The 14,203-nt window shown below is 39.2% G+C and overlaps 1 protein-coding gene across 10 annotated transcripts in view; it reads right to left on the bottom strand.

Annotated features, from left to right (window-relative positions):
- BEND5 (BEN domain containing 5) overlaps positions 1-14,203 on the bottom strand; it is an 878,609-nt gene that overhangs the window by 329,455 nt on the left and 534,951 nt on the right. For 5 of the 10 annotated variants that reach the window (XM_072932491.1, XM_072932487.1, XM_072932488.1 and 2 more), the window contains 2 exons: positions 7,887-8,020; positions 5,893-6,268 (listed from right to left, as the gene is read on the bottom strand). The exons of 3 other annotated variants lie outside the window; for them this stretch is intronic. In XM_072932491.1, the coding sequence (XP_072788592.1) occupies positions 5,893-6,268; positions 7,887-8,020 (510 nt within the window). Of the gene's footprint in view, positions 1-5,892; positions 6,269-7,886; positions 8,021-11,064; positions 11,138-14,203 lie in introns of those variants that run through there. 2 more of the 10 variants (XM_030278793.4, XM_072932489.1) reach the window with 2 other exon arrangements.

Raw genomic sequence — 14,203 nt, 5'->3', positions numbered from 1 at the left:
TTTGAGTTTATTCCTAAAGCATAAGGACAATTACAGATATGGGTAAGATTTCCTCAATGCACACTAAGAAAATTATGTTAAAATGACATTGGAATTATAAACCAAAAGCAACAATAGTAATTCTCAAATAAGAATTGCTATATAGTTGCATAGGAACCTGCATAATTTACTGTGATAATTACAGAAATTATCCACACAGAATTACAAATATTATAGAAATCCAAAATCTCTTTAGATGTAACAGAAGTGTATTAAAATAGGGAGGATCTGCAGAAATGCTATGAAGGAAACAGACTTAGGCTCTTTATGCTGAAGTACCATGCAGAGAAAGAATATCAAAGGTTAAAAAAACCCACATAAATTAGGATTTTGATTGTCTAATTCATTCAACACTGATTTTTGTTTTTAATCAACAAAAATTATGCACAAATTAAACAATGGAATACTGCTAAGCATATGTTTGAGACTTTAAAGGGGGATAGTTATTTTGTTAGTTATCAACTTTTCCAGATCGAAGTCATAAAACATTCCTAAAAGGACAGAAGAACAAACTAAAAATAATTTGTGAACTGGATTTCATGACTCCGTTCATTGCAGGGGTTCCACCAGAAGTCAAGGCTATGGCCCAAAGCCTATCAGTGTCCCTTGATGTGTGGCTCTAGGATCCCAAGAAGCTCCAGCAGGCACTGAAGTTCCATGCAGGGCCGGTGGCTCCACAGCACAGCAAGTTGGACAACACAGTTGGACAACTCTGGACACCATGGAAATACCTCATGTCCAGAACTCTAAGGATAAACTCTTGTCTAAACCACTTGTCAGTGTTAGATTGTCCCAGGCTGGTGCTGAGAGCACTGCACCACCCTGCAGCCCAACCCTGACATCTTCAGCCAGTGACAACCCAATCATCAGTCAGGTCACCCCTCAGCTCCCTGTTCAGTGTTTGTGCACACAGACCCAGCCCTGAACTGATCCAACTCTGCAAGTCACACTGGCACCACAACTCAGGTCTTAGTCATGCATCTTAAATAGTTCTGTGCCTGGAACAAGTACAGCATTCATCCCTCCTACTTTGTGCAGTTTCATTTAGAGATTATTATACAGCAACAGCAGTGCTTCCTCCGTTGTCAGCATTTGACATTTATCCTATAGCTTATCCTACACCTACATAGCCAGCTAAATGTTCTCAGCTGGCTGCCACTCCACGCTCACCAATGACTAAAAGTTGTCTTGGCAACTCAGACAATCCTACACTGCAGTGCCACCAACAAGAGGGTCTTAAGAGCCAGCCCCAGTGCAAGCATGGCACAAACAGAGAAATCACAAAACATCCCATTTGCATTATAATTTCATAGTGATCTTAGTAAGCACCTCTAGTACCATGAATATACATCAGTACAGCCAAGAAAAACTGAACTTCCTAAACTTGAGACTGTAAAGCTGATTCAGACTGGAGGAAGACCTGGACTGGTTAAACACTCAAAGCTTGCCCACAGCATGGGCACAGCTGAACAAGCAGATGCAGGAATGTAATTGCCAGTGTGACCTTAAGAAGTCATCTCTGAAGCTGTTACTTTACATTCTTCAACAAAGGGCTATTTTCTTACACTTTGAAAGTCACTTCGAGGGAGACACCTAAGTATAACCACCTTCTTCCTAGCAGGAAACGTTTATTTCCCTTTAAAAACTTTTACTACTCCCTATTTAGAAGTCTTTTACTGTTTTTAGTCGTATATTGACACAGCTGGAATTTGGTTTCCAGAGCCCCAAGGAAAAAGCTGATTAAAGTCCACAACAACCACAGCTCTCACAGGTCAGAATACCTCTGCTCCAATTCATGCTTTAACTACTTGCTTAGATGTCACCAAAAGAAAGCCTTTAAAATCTCCTCTTTATATCCTGATTTTTGATTCCCAAACAGAAACCTGCCTCTAACCACGCAGTCTCCACAGACACTTCCACAACCACTAAACTCTCCATTTTCAACCCTGCATGCTGTGAATTGCACATGCAACCTGCACTCCTGCCTGCCTGCCAAAAGAGTGGTGTGCCCCATCCACCACACTCCAAATTCCCCCTCTCTGCATCTTATTTTAAAGATGATGAATGGGACATATAAAAATATAAACCTCCATCTAAAGGCTTAACAATGACAGCACTTATGTAATAAGGATCAGGGAAAAAAAAAAAAAAAAAAAAAAAAAAAAGACGATTTTCAGAATGTAAGAAGGAAACAAATGTTTTATTGCAAAATCTTTCTCCTGACTGCAGTTTTTTTATAATATCCAAGAGGCCAGCAAATTCAGATCAGGATGAAGAGGTAGAAGGCTTCCCTTTACCATCCCTTTTCCTCAAAAATTCACCTTAGGCTACATGCTACTCCTAAAATTAGTAAGAAAGTAAAAACAAATTGACTGATAAAGCGTCAGCATACATTTGTAAGCAAGTAAGTTTTTGCACATGGTCTACCAGAATTTGAAACAAAACACCACAAGACAGAGAAATGGTAATACTGGTACTTCCTGTACTTGACAGAAACCTCGGGCCCTTTTTTTTTTTAACATCAAAAAGCCAAACAAATGTAGAAAAGCTGAAAAACAGTAATTCCTGACATGTGGTAAGACACAAATCCCATTTCATTCTCCCTACACTGGTGTCAGTCCCAAGACACTGTAAACTGGATCACTGAAATTCAACTGGGATTAAAAGTAAAACCTTGGGGGTCTGTGTGCACATGCTGATGAATCAATGTTTCTGAATGAATGTGAATACACTCCCTGACTTTGGAGCAACACTAATTCTCAGCAATATAATATGAAAATGAAGAAATTATCAGGGAGCTAAAAACACCCAACCGTTATCCCTATAGAACTTCAGTACTGACCATATTTCCAGCCACAGGGAATGACACAGATCTTGCCCAGGAGACAGCTATTTTTTTAAAGAAGTAATTGAAATTCTTCTTTTGCAATCCAAGGGCTATTTAAAGTCCCTACAGGGGAGAGTCAGTTATTTAATTCTTTAAATTATCTTACCCTCTATTGAGAAAAAGATGGCAAATTAGGTGTGTTTTCAGGTGCAACACAACAAACTGCAAAGGCCTACAGCTGCAGGGCTTCCAGTTGCCCACGTGGGCAAGGCAAGAGGCTGCACACATTATTCCAGGAGCTCAAGAGGAACACCATAACCTTTTCCACAACAGTCACCCCATTTTTCCACTGCTCTGGTTCCCTAGAGCCCTGGTGAAATGCCTGCCTCCCCGTGAAGGGATGTGCCAAGAAATAATAGACTAAAATCATAAAGATAATATTAAGCATTTCTCCATGGCTGCCTCCAAGGCTCTTTTGTGACAAAGAGCAATTCGTGTCACCATGAGGAAGATGAACCTCCTCACTCCTGCCACAAAAGTGGATCCAGTTTAGTAGCAGAGCTGAAGGCCCAAGTCTCAAGTACAATACATTGACTTCCAGCTCCTCACTGAATTCAACACATTGATGGGAAATTAGGAGACTGACTACTTGACTGCACGTTAGCTCAAGAGACTGTTCTATATTTGATCTGCAAGTTTAAAATGGCAACAGGCAAGCATTTCCCACAGCTGCAATTCATCAGCACAAACCAGCTGTCATCTCATGCAAAGAAATCACAAGTCTCTAAGGTGAAACAGAAATGCAATTAGTTTGCATTAAGTCCAGCCTGCTAGAAGTGCAGTGTAACATAAATTACATGTAATTTGAAACTCCAGGTTTAAGAGATCACTGCAACTGCAGATGAATTTAGGATGTAATTTATTTTCAGAACAATTTTCAGAGATTATTCATATACCCAAACATACCTCATTTATAAGCTGGAAAAGTAAGGAAGACTAAAAGAGTCTTTACGTATCTATTCTTGATTAAAAGTAGTACTTTTTCATACTGTCATCAGACTCTCTAATTTAGAACATGCTGAAGATGTCTCCCTTGCTAATTATTCATAAATTTTGTATTGCTCTTTCTAGAACATGGTTGTTTCTCTGCTGTGAATGAGGCTAAAAGGAAAAACAACAGAGTAAGCAACAGTTAATACACTGAGTCTTAGGAAATACAAACCCTGTGAAGGACAAAGCCAGCACGGCCAAATTCCACCTTTACCATCCAATGTTCCTTACAAGGAATATTAACAAGGAATTTTTTTGGAAGTGTTGTATAGCTGATATTTTTCCATATATGTGATTAAATTTAAAGAACTTGTCTTCAATGTAATTGGGATTTGTTTTCAGTTGTCACACTGATACACACAAATAGAAATTCATGCCCAATATTTAGAGAAGATTCAGTATTTTTCTCCCAGGGTTTCTTTTCCTATTTACTTTTTTTCCCTTTTTCTCTTAAGGTTTCTTTATTTGGCTGAAGCAAAAAAAGCGCATCTTCTTTTTCTTAAAGTGAAAGAAAAGAGACAGAATTCAGTAGCTGTCTTCATTGCACTGCTGGTCTCACCACTCCAACTGCTGTCAAGTCTACCAACTAAATTGGTACTTTACGTTGTTCAGCCCCATTGCCTACCAACATCTGGCTCGTGCTCCATTCCCATAAATTCCACCTAACTACTTGCAGATGAAGAAACATCTTTCCATCCAAGGAAAATTTTAGAAAGCTCAGTGGAATCTCCTGCCAACCACATCGTCTTTTTCAGGCTGCGGCAACCTCGCCTATTTAGTTTTATTTAGAAAGTTAACTAGAATGTTTATGGTAAGTAACGACGTTTTAATTGTGCACAGTGTAACAGTGATGCGCATTCACAATCAGACACCCAGTTTAGGTTGTGGGACACTCCAAGAACCTGGCTCCAGGGGTGTGGGCACACCTGAACACATGCTACAGCACAGGCACATGCTCTCCCAGGTCCGGTTCTGTACGTGAGGGTAACTCAGACCCACATGCAAATTGCATGCACTCGTTCCAGTCCAGGAGAAGAGCCAATATCCAACTGACATGCAAAAATTAAGTTTCCAGATACACAAAGGCAGACGTAAGAATGGCATGCTAAGTTTGGATGCATAAATTTCAACCAAGTTTCAGTCACCGAGCAAATCTTCAGCACAGTACCACATTCAAATCGCAAATAAATGCAATTCGTCAAATTTTTGAAGGTATTCCAAGGGTACCATCTTCAGTGAAAAGGATGAACTTTTTATTTTGTCTTTTTTTCCCATTTATTCCAACATAATGCTTAAATAATTGTTATAAACCCAAACAAAGGAGCAATTGACCCAAGATACTTAAAACTGAAATCCAAGTTACAAAAAACTGCATTTTGCAACAAGTGTTGATAAACGGGACACTAATATAAAGTCTTTTTAATTATGCTATTAACAATCCATTGTTTTTCAAATAGCATGGCTTTTTAAAGCCACTGCTAAAACTTCAGGAATATATCACATTCTAATAAGCTACTAATGGGAAAAGGGGTCAGAAAATGGAAGGTAACATAGTCACATAACAACAAACAAAACCCCTAACTGCAAAGGATAAATTAGTATAAGCCCAACTATTCATTCCAGCACCTTTTCTTATCTTGTTTTTTTTAAACTGGAACATACTGGTATATTTTGCAGATGATGCTTTATTAACTTTTTCAGCATATATTGGAAGGTCAGAGAGTTTTTATAATACAGCTGCTTAAAATGGAACTCTGATTCAGCCATTCCAGCACAAAGACCTCTAGTTTTTAAAGAAAACCCCAGACGTACATAGCATACAAATTCGACACATATTGTACAGCCACAGCAGAAAACCCTTTTAACATTCAATGTCCGGTTTAACAACCACTGCTATTCTTCAAATACATTTCCATTACTATTGATCACACCTGCAAAATTCATTCAAACTAGTCCCACTTAAGTCCGGCACTTACCACTACCTAGTCTTAGGAGCAGTACATCCTGGAGCCTCCTGTTCAAGTCTCTGAGCTCTTTCATTTCTGACACGAGTGCCCCATACTCCTTTAGCTTCTTTGCCTGTTGCACAAGCTGTCTCCGCGTTCTCTCAAGCTCCTGTTGAATGTGTCTCATTTCTTCCTGCTGCTGCTGGTAACTCCTCAGCAATTCCTCATAGAGAATCCGAGGAACTACAGCATCGTCCATACTGTTCATGCCTTCTGTAGCCTCCATAAAAGCCTCCTCAGGGCTGGAAGTATTACTGAGACTCATCCCGTTCTGTTTTTCAAGGCGAGCAACAACTGCTTCAATGCTTTTGTGTGTACCTTCACTTTGTTTCCTCCCATCTTGTCTCTGCACGTTACAATAAAAAACAAATAAATTAGGAGAGTCTCAGGAACTGTTAATATGCTTGTCTTCCAAAAGACTAAGGCAAAGCCAGACTGCAAAAATATTTTGCCTAACAAGTTCTTATGGATATAATATGAAGCATAACTAACATGAAGTTGTAACTCAGCTAAATGCATGTACAAACTTCTGAGGCAGTTAAAGGCCTTCCTGCATTTGTGCAACACTGACAAAGGCAGTGTATATAGGTCACTTGATTCTGTATCATTAATTTCTTTTTGAAAAAGTTGATCTAGATCTCTTTTTCTTTAAAGTTTACCCTTAACATTCAGATTTCTGACAACAATTGATTTTCTGATAAGCAAGAGAAAGAACAAACTGTGTGCTCCATTTGTCACCTGTGACGACATCAGAGGTGAAAGCAGCACAGGCACAAAGCTGTTCTGTGAACTGAGGGCTTGTCCTTCCCACACCTTGGGAGACAAAACCTTCACTGACTATCCCTACAGCAGGTTCACCCAACTGCCTGATGCAAGTGACTGAGTTAACACTATCAGCAAACACTAAAAGGGATTTGAAAACACCGAAGCTGGAGACAGAATATATCATCCAGCCTCATCTTCCTTATCAACTGATTCCTTCTATATTAGTACTGCATTGCAGAGGCTTCAGGACCTGGGAACTCCCAGTGGAATTTTACCTTCAGTCACCTGCACAAACCCTACAAATTAAATCACACCACTTTCCTGGGGTCTGGATAGTGGGATTAATATGTACAGGTAAAGTCACTAAGTTTTACTGGCCAAATAAGAAAAGGCATTTGAATTTCCAAGCAACTGCAAGGAAAGCAAATGCAGCTCATAGAGTAGTGGTGAGAAGCTGACACTATCTAATTCCCATACCACAATATCCATGAGTAATGTGACAGAAAACAAAATTATTTGATGTTACACCTGCTGCATTTGTGCTCTAAAAAAAAAATAATTAACAATTTAAAAAAAAGTTGGCTCACTACATGGAAATTAACTATTATCACTCCTGCAGCTGCAAAACACATGAAGCCATAAAGCAGTATCTTATTCTGAAGGTTGGCAGACTTTTAAAGAAATAGTTTGATATCAAAAAATAAATATATTTCCATAGTGGGTTTCTGGCATTTGAACCTAAAAAGGCAACTGGGAGTTATAATGGAGGGTACAGCCCTGTCAATTCTTCTTCTCAGTCACAGCTGTAGTTGGACAGTCTCAGAGCACCCCTCCCAGTTCCAAACAAGCAGTGAGCAGTATGTCACAGGTGCCACCAAGAACTGGTACAGCGGGGTACTGGTGACTTTTAAGGCATTCTGAGCCAAAGTGGAAGAGCATTGTTATATCAGTCCCAGGTGGCAGTTACACTGCGCAGACACTATGCACAAGAAAACGTTTGATTGCACTTAAATCACGTTTTGAAAACCCATACCCCAGCCCCCCACACACAATGTGACCCAATTTCACCAAACACAGTTTTAAGGGGATCAAAAGCAAGCATGGAATTCTTAAGCTAGGACATTCATACATGCCCCAAGCACTGACAAAAAAGATAAAAAAAGGTGAGGAGGGAAAATAAACCAGAAAGGCTTCAGTACCTTACTGTGTCTAAGCTCCACATCTTCTTCCCCATAATCTGCAACTTCCCCAGCTTCTTCTACGTGATTGAGAGAGAGTTTGGGGATTTTAATTTTCTTCTGCATCACACTGTTCTCAAGGTCAGTTTTGTCCTCTAAAATGTATATTAAAAATAAGGTTTTGTTACATTAATCAATGTTCTTACTTCAAAATACTACATGACTTAAGCAAGACCAGTTACAAAAACCCAACCTCCCATCCTCCAATCCCCTCATAATACCATGATCAAATTAGTCCATGTTGTAAATCCACTGATGCCCACTGATAATTCTAGAGTTTCAAATGGGGATCAGTCTGGCCCAACACATGAATAAATACAGAAAAATGCCAAGCTAAATTCAAGCAATCAAAAGTCCTGATGAGTGGCTTGTGCTATCTCCAAAGTAAGAGTTAAAGAGGCTGTAAATAAAATTTCCTGTATTGCTCTAAATTATGTTTACCAATGGTATTTTCATATTCATAATCCATTGCTGTAGTTCAAACTATCCTTAAAGTGAAAATAAACTCCGTAATTCATCCCATACTCTAACCATCATCTGTCAGCAGCACAGATCTATTTGTACACATGGCAGATTCTGCTGTTCTGCAAAGTGCAGGGCTGGAAAAGGGAATGTTGCTGGAGAGCTTCAAAGTGCATTACACAAACGTTGCATAAGAACCAAATCTGTAACAAAATTACTCCACAGCCCTATTTCACTAATTAATGGCATTCATCCTTTTCCTTTAGATACTATTGGCAACGGCAATAAATATTTATATGAATCTTTGAATCTCATAAAAAATTTGACATATTTTTTGGACATATCTTAAAATTAGGTATTTAAAAATATTAATCTGAAAATACATTAAAATATTTTAATATTCCTGAAAAGGTAGGGAGGGGACAGTGAACCAAGAGTACAGTCTCCCAAAACGTGCCTGTGATAGGTCAAATTCTTGCAGAACCGACAAGGTCTGAAAAGATTCAGTTCCTCCTGGCAGTGTCAAGGAGAATTGCATTTAAACTGTCAAGCATTGCCTTCATACACTGAAAGCTTATAAACAAGAAAATATTTTGAGTCTTCTTATCCACCTGCAAATTTTATTCTGCAGCATGTCCCATGAATATTTTTGAAAGTGCCAAGGAGGATGGCCCCCATGAGTGCTTAGTTGCATTGACTTTTGCTTTCTCAAATTAGCATCTCTCCACAGGACCTCAAAATGGTTCATGTTGACAGTGCAGGAAAGGGAAACAAAGGTAAATCACTGTTTAATGAGGAGCAAGGCATTCATTAGAAATGAATTACACAGATGAATGCAATTCATTTTGTTACAGATAGAAATGGATCTCTTGTAGGCAAATGGTGATATTACAGCCCAAGGCTATGTAAAAAGAATAGGCAAAGAACATGCAGAATGAGACATTAGACAACCTGAAATGAAACGCAGATGGTAGCAATAAATACTAAGACAGATGCAAAAAGAAACAGATAAACAACAAAAAACAGCTAGGCTTATTTTAGATCATTCTCCATTCCCCAGAGCATCGTGGATGCTTATCCCAGTAAAACAAAAAGGCAATCCAACTGTTTCAGTTTTGAAAAATAAACCCCTATGTTTTCATTTATCTGGAAAATGTAGGTTCATCAGTAAAGTGAGATAAGCCAATTCTAATGCCAGAGAGATGAGAAGAAAATATGGGAGCCTTTCCCAAAAAAACAAATAATACAAACTTCCAGACTAAAGGGTGGACTGATGGGTATTGGTATTTTCTTGGAATTTAAGAATAAATGAATCCATATTGAAAGGGGCAAAAAAAGAAAACCACCAACATTTTCTGTGTTTATGTATTTTGGGGTATTGGATAGATTGAGGAATCCTTTACTAAAATATGTTCTCTCAGTTCCTTGGAGGAAGAACAGCACATGGATACTGCAGAGCCAGTTTCTCCAGACTGCTTTGCCAAACCATCTTCCATAGGACACGCAGACGACCTCCTTCTTCATTGAAAGAATTCAGGCCAGTTTCTGTCCTCTGAAAGAACCCTTGGCCTCACAACCAAATGGACACAATCCCTTACTTGACACAGTTAACAAATTTGTCTGCTGACAACTCATTGAGGTCACCAGAAGCCAGAACCACACACCAAGTGGACAGGGACACAAGCCATCCTCCCCATGGCAGGGAAAAGTGACTCCTGAAACAATCAAGGACAAGGGGCACAGCGGAGTAAGTGCCTGTGCAGACTACAGAAGTCAGCAAATACTTTCCAGTGAACAAACCAACACTAAACCAGAAACAATTTGGAAGAACAGTAATAATTTTGGCTTTTTAAGTCAATTCATAATGTTTAATAACACATTCTATGCATTTAACAATGAACATGAAAGAAAATACTTAGTTTGGGGTCAAAGAGAACAAATGCAAATTGTCAGAATTCTTAATTCCCTTCCCTCTCCACTCAGTTCCAGTTTGCCTATGAAATTTATGTTTGCAAAACTTTACTGGTTTGGAGTTTGTTTATACATCTCCTTACGAATGTTTCATTTGTACATTGCTGGCATGTAACTATCAACACAGTTCTCTTTCTGTTCATTTGACTTTTTAGTTTTACTGCTTATCTGTACATAAACCAGTAAGATGAAAAGAGGAACTGTTTTCTTCACACACAAAATTTGAAGAAACAATGAGTTTAAATAAGTTAAAGCTCAGGAACTTTCAACGCACTCAGTAAGCAAATAAATGTTCCTCTGCCTTCCAAAAACAACACACATAATATTTTTTTACATATGCTCTGGTCTTTGAAAGCTTATTTATACCTAACACAATCCATCCAGTGTGTTGAATATGAAAAGGCCTTTTGTTCTTTTCCTTTTTTTTTAAAGTGCATTTCTAACCTCTGTTGTCTTCTGCATTAGCTGCAGATACAGCCAGAAAAATCTCATTCTGAATTTGAGATTAATGTTGGAGTTCTGGCTCTTGTTCTGTAAATATTAATGGAATTTGGGAAGGGTGGGAGGGAGAGAGTGGAGACTGGGGGAAGGGTAGGAGAGACATGAACATGCATTTATAGCAGCTCTCCTTAGGATTCTCTGTCTGTTGTTGTGGCAGGAAACAAAAGACAGGTACAAAAGCAGAATCCAGCAAAAACCAACACACCTGTGATTTTGAGCCAGAAGAAAACCAGGATAGGAACCAAATATATGTACAAGCTGCAATTCAGTGCCTGAGGCTACAAAAGAGAGAGAAGGGCAGCCTAAAAGCATTGTAGCTCAGAGCCTCATTTTGTAATAACCTAAATAATTTGTCTGGACTTTGTCCCCAGTCATTTAAACCTTGCTAGAAGTTAAAAATTACACCTTCCCCTAGGTGGCCATGATCAGCTTGTTATAAAGTTGTGTCTATTGTTTTCCCTAGATATGCATTGAGTGGTTCAGTGATATCAATTACTAAGAACTAGCACTTAACATACTTAATTAGGCACTCGTAACAAAATATGCAGGGTGGAATGCACGATAGGAGAATGGATTCCCTCTGTTCTTTAGGAAGGGACAATCTGAAAGGCGCATATAAATTAGGAAACATTGCTTTTGTTCACAGAGAACCTGGTATTCTGTGATTCAAGATAAAGAGTAAAGCATGCTGAAATAACCATACTCCAAGAAAAGGTCAGACTTGGAGAGATCTTGGCAGTCAACTCCTCACGGTACTGAGGCACAGGGCTCAAGAGCCAGGGCGCATGACAGGGTCCCTCCCCATCCAGGCTTCTCCCGAAGCTGAACCAGCAGTCAGGAAAAAGTCAACTGCTGAGGAATTCCAGAGTGCCTAGGAACACGTTTGGCCTCAGCAGTGCTCAAAGAAAGCAAAGCCAAAAAAGCAATCCTGCATTAGAAAAATCTCTATCAACTAGCAAAGGATAAATTGTTCCTGGAATGCTTTCTTCAATGAGGCCCTCATTTCAGTGTCAGATTGGTGGATCCAGGTCTAAAGGTAACAGCTTAAAGTCTAGAGGGGAAGGGAACTGAGGCAGAGAAAGTAACTTTAACAGGGCAGGGAGTTGGTTAGATCCAAGGAGAAATATGTTAGTGCTCTAAAACAGAAAATCCTATTGTGGGATGTAAAATAAAACTCAAAGCCCCCTTTGAAAATCTCAAAGCCCCCTTAAAGGGTTCCTTACTTTCTAATTTAGAAATAAGGACTGAAAAAACTAATCCCTTCAAAAAAGAGTTCAAATGCTGATTTTTTTTCCATCTTTGGAATAAAAGCTGGAAAAATAAAGGAAGAGAGCTCTGCACTCCAAATGGATGAGGGACGGCAGGTCTGGTATCAGTCCAAAGAAGGGGCTTGGCAATGCCATAAATCTTACAGTAATAAAATGAAAGAACCTTGAACAGAATTCGTCCTTCCCCTAAGCCTTCAAAAAAATTCCACTCCTTTTGAAAAATGATATGCTGACAGATGAAAAAACTTACCATCAGCCTTCCCATTTCCAGGCATGTACCCAGCACATATGGACAACACCTGCATAAGATTCCCCACACACTGCTGCACTGAACTGGTTTGGTACTGACTCAGCCAGGTTCCTTCTACAGAGAAGGTAAGATCACCTGCCTGGGCAGCCTGTGCACTGGTTACAGACAAGGAAAAGCTAAAGATGCAGAAGAACCAAAGCAAACACACCAAGCACAAACAGGGCATGGATTCCTAAGTGCCACTTACACACAAATAAACAATATTCAGTACTGCTGTGACTGGGAAGGAAAACAGCATGATAATAATAATAATTTTTAAAAAGCCACCTAGCTTATTTAAAGCTTGGAAAAAAAAAAGAACTATAAATTACTTTCTTAGCTAATTTAATGCAAACATTAAAGGAGGACTTGAAGAGGAAGACGAGATGAGATTTCAGGAAATGTAATGATCCTGCAGGCTCAGAAAGATATTCAGGATACAAAGCAAAAAGAAATGTGCCTCATATAAAACATCTCTGAGCTAGGAGTACACAGAGATTACAACCACTACCAAAGAAGAAACTGAGAATGACAGTAACAAACACAGGCCAACAGACAGCAGCAGAAATGCAGAAGTTATTTGAAGAGGACAGGTGCCATCAAAATGAATGCAGCTAAAAAAGGGAGGAGTGTGCAAAAGCAGGGTCAACCAGGTGCTGGCACAGTCAATTCAGGATTTGGATAGTAAAATTTACTATATCGTTTTGCTCCTTTTTTTTTTTTTTGCAGACTAGAGGAGAGCTTTGTTGGATGGACAGAGAAAGATTTCAGACATAAATACTGGGCATAGTGAAAGCACTTCAGAAGTATATTTAGTCGGACATAAAAGTAGAGCTGAGTGTAAGCAATAAAGCAGATGAGGAATATGTAAGAGACAGCAAGATTTTGGGTAGGGAACGACAAACAAGATTATTCCTCCTCTTCATGCCAACTTCAAGACAAATGGACAAAACTTGTAGGAAAATATATTGGGACATCCTAAGCATAAGCTGAAAAAGATTTCTGCTAAGGGTGTCAGAAAGGGAAGCTGACAGAAAATGTGAGAAAAGTAAGCAATAAAAAGGCAGAGCTGAGAGATGCCATCATCTGGGCTTGTATCACTCCCAAAATTTTAAGAACTGAGTAATTCTGCAGCACTTCACCAGAAAAAGAAAATGACAGCAACACACAAATGAGTGACTGGAAGGTTGTCTTCAGAGCACAAAGAAGAGTGAGCAAAGAAGTCAGGGAAGAACAACACATCAAGCAGCACTGTGACAGGCAGGGCTGATAAGCACAGGAAGGTGAAGACATGCACTTGAGGAACTGGCCCAAAAGGCTGCTAAATCTTGTGAAGTGAATTTCAATAAAGTCTGAAGAATAGGAAACAGGGTGAAAATAATTCTTAATCAAACTGGAGGAAGGCAAGATAGAAAGGTCTTAAACTACTGCTTGACAGGTTCAGAGATGATGGGTAAGAAGGATGATGTGCCAGGAGCCTGAACCAGGACTGCTCACTGATGATGGAGAGAAAGCCACACCTGCTTTGTACAAAGGCACTAAAGAAGGGAGAAAAAGATTAAGAAGCCAAAATCCTACAGAAGCAGAGCACAGATTATATAAACCTCTTAAGTCCTCTCTGAAGTCCTACATCAAGACTGGCTCTTGCTCATTAATATTTAATACAGTAACACAAGAAAATGCACAGAGCATGGACCTGCTACTGCTCTCACAAAATCCAAAACAAACTAAAACTAAAACAACAACCTACCATGCCAGCTACTGAAGCAAATAATGTTGAGGTCTTA

This window comes from Taeniopygia guttata, chromosome 8 (assembly GCF_048771995.1).
Source record: "Taeniopygia guttata chromosome 8, bTaeGut7.mat, whole genome shotgun sequence".
Classification (NCBI taxonomy): domain Eukaryota; kingdom Metazoa; phylum Chordata; class Aves; order Passeriformes; family Estrildidae; genus Taeniopygia; species Taeniopygia guttata.
This window is presented reverse-complemented; position numbering and strand designations above follow the sequence as displayed.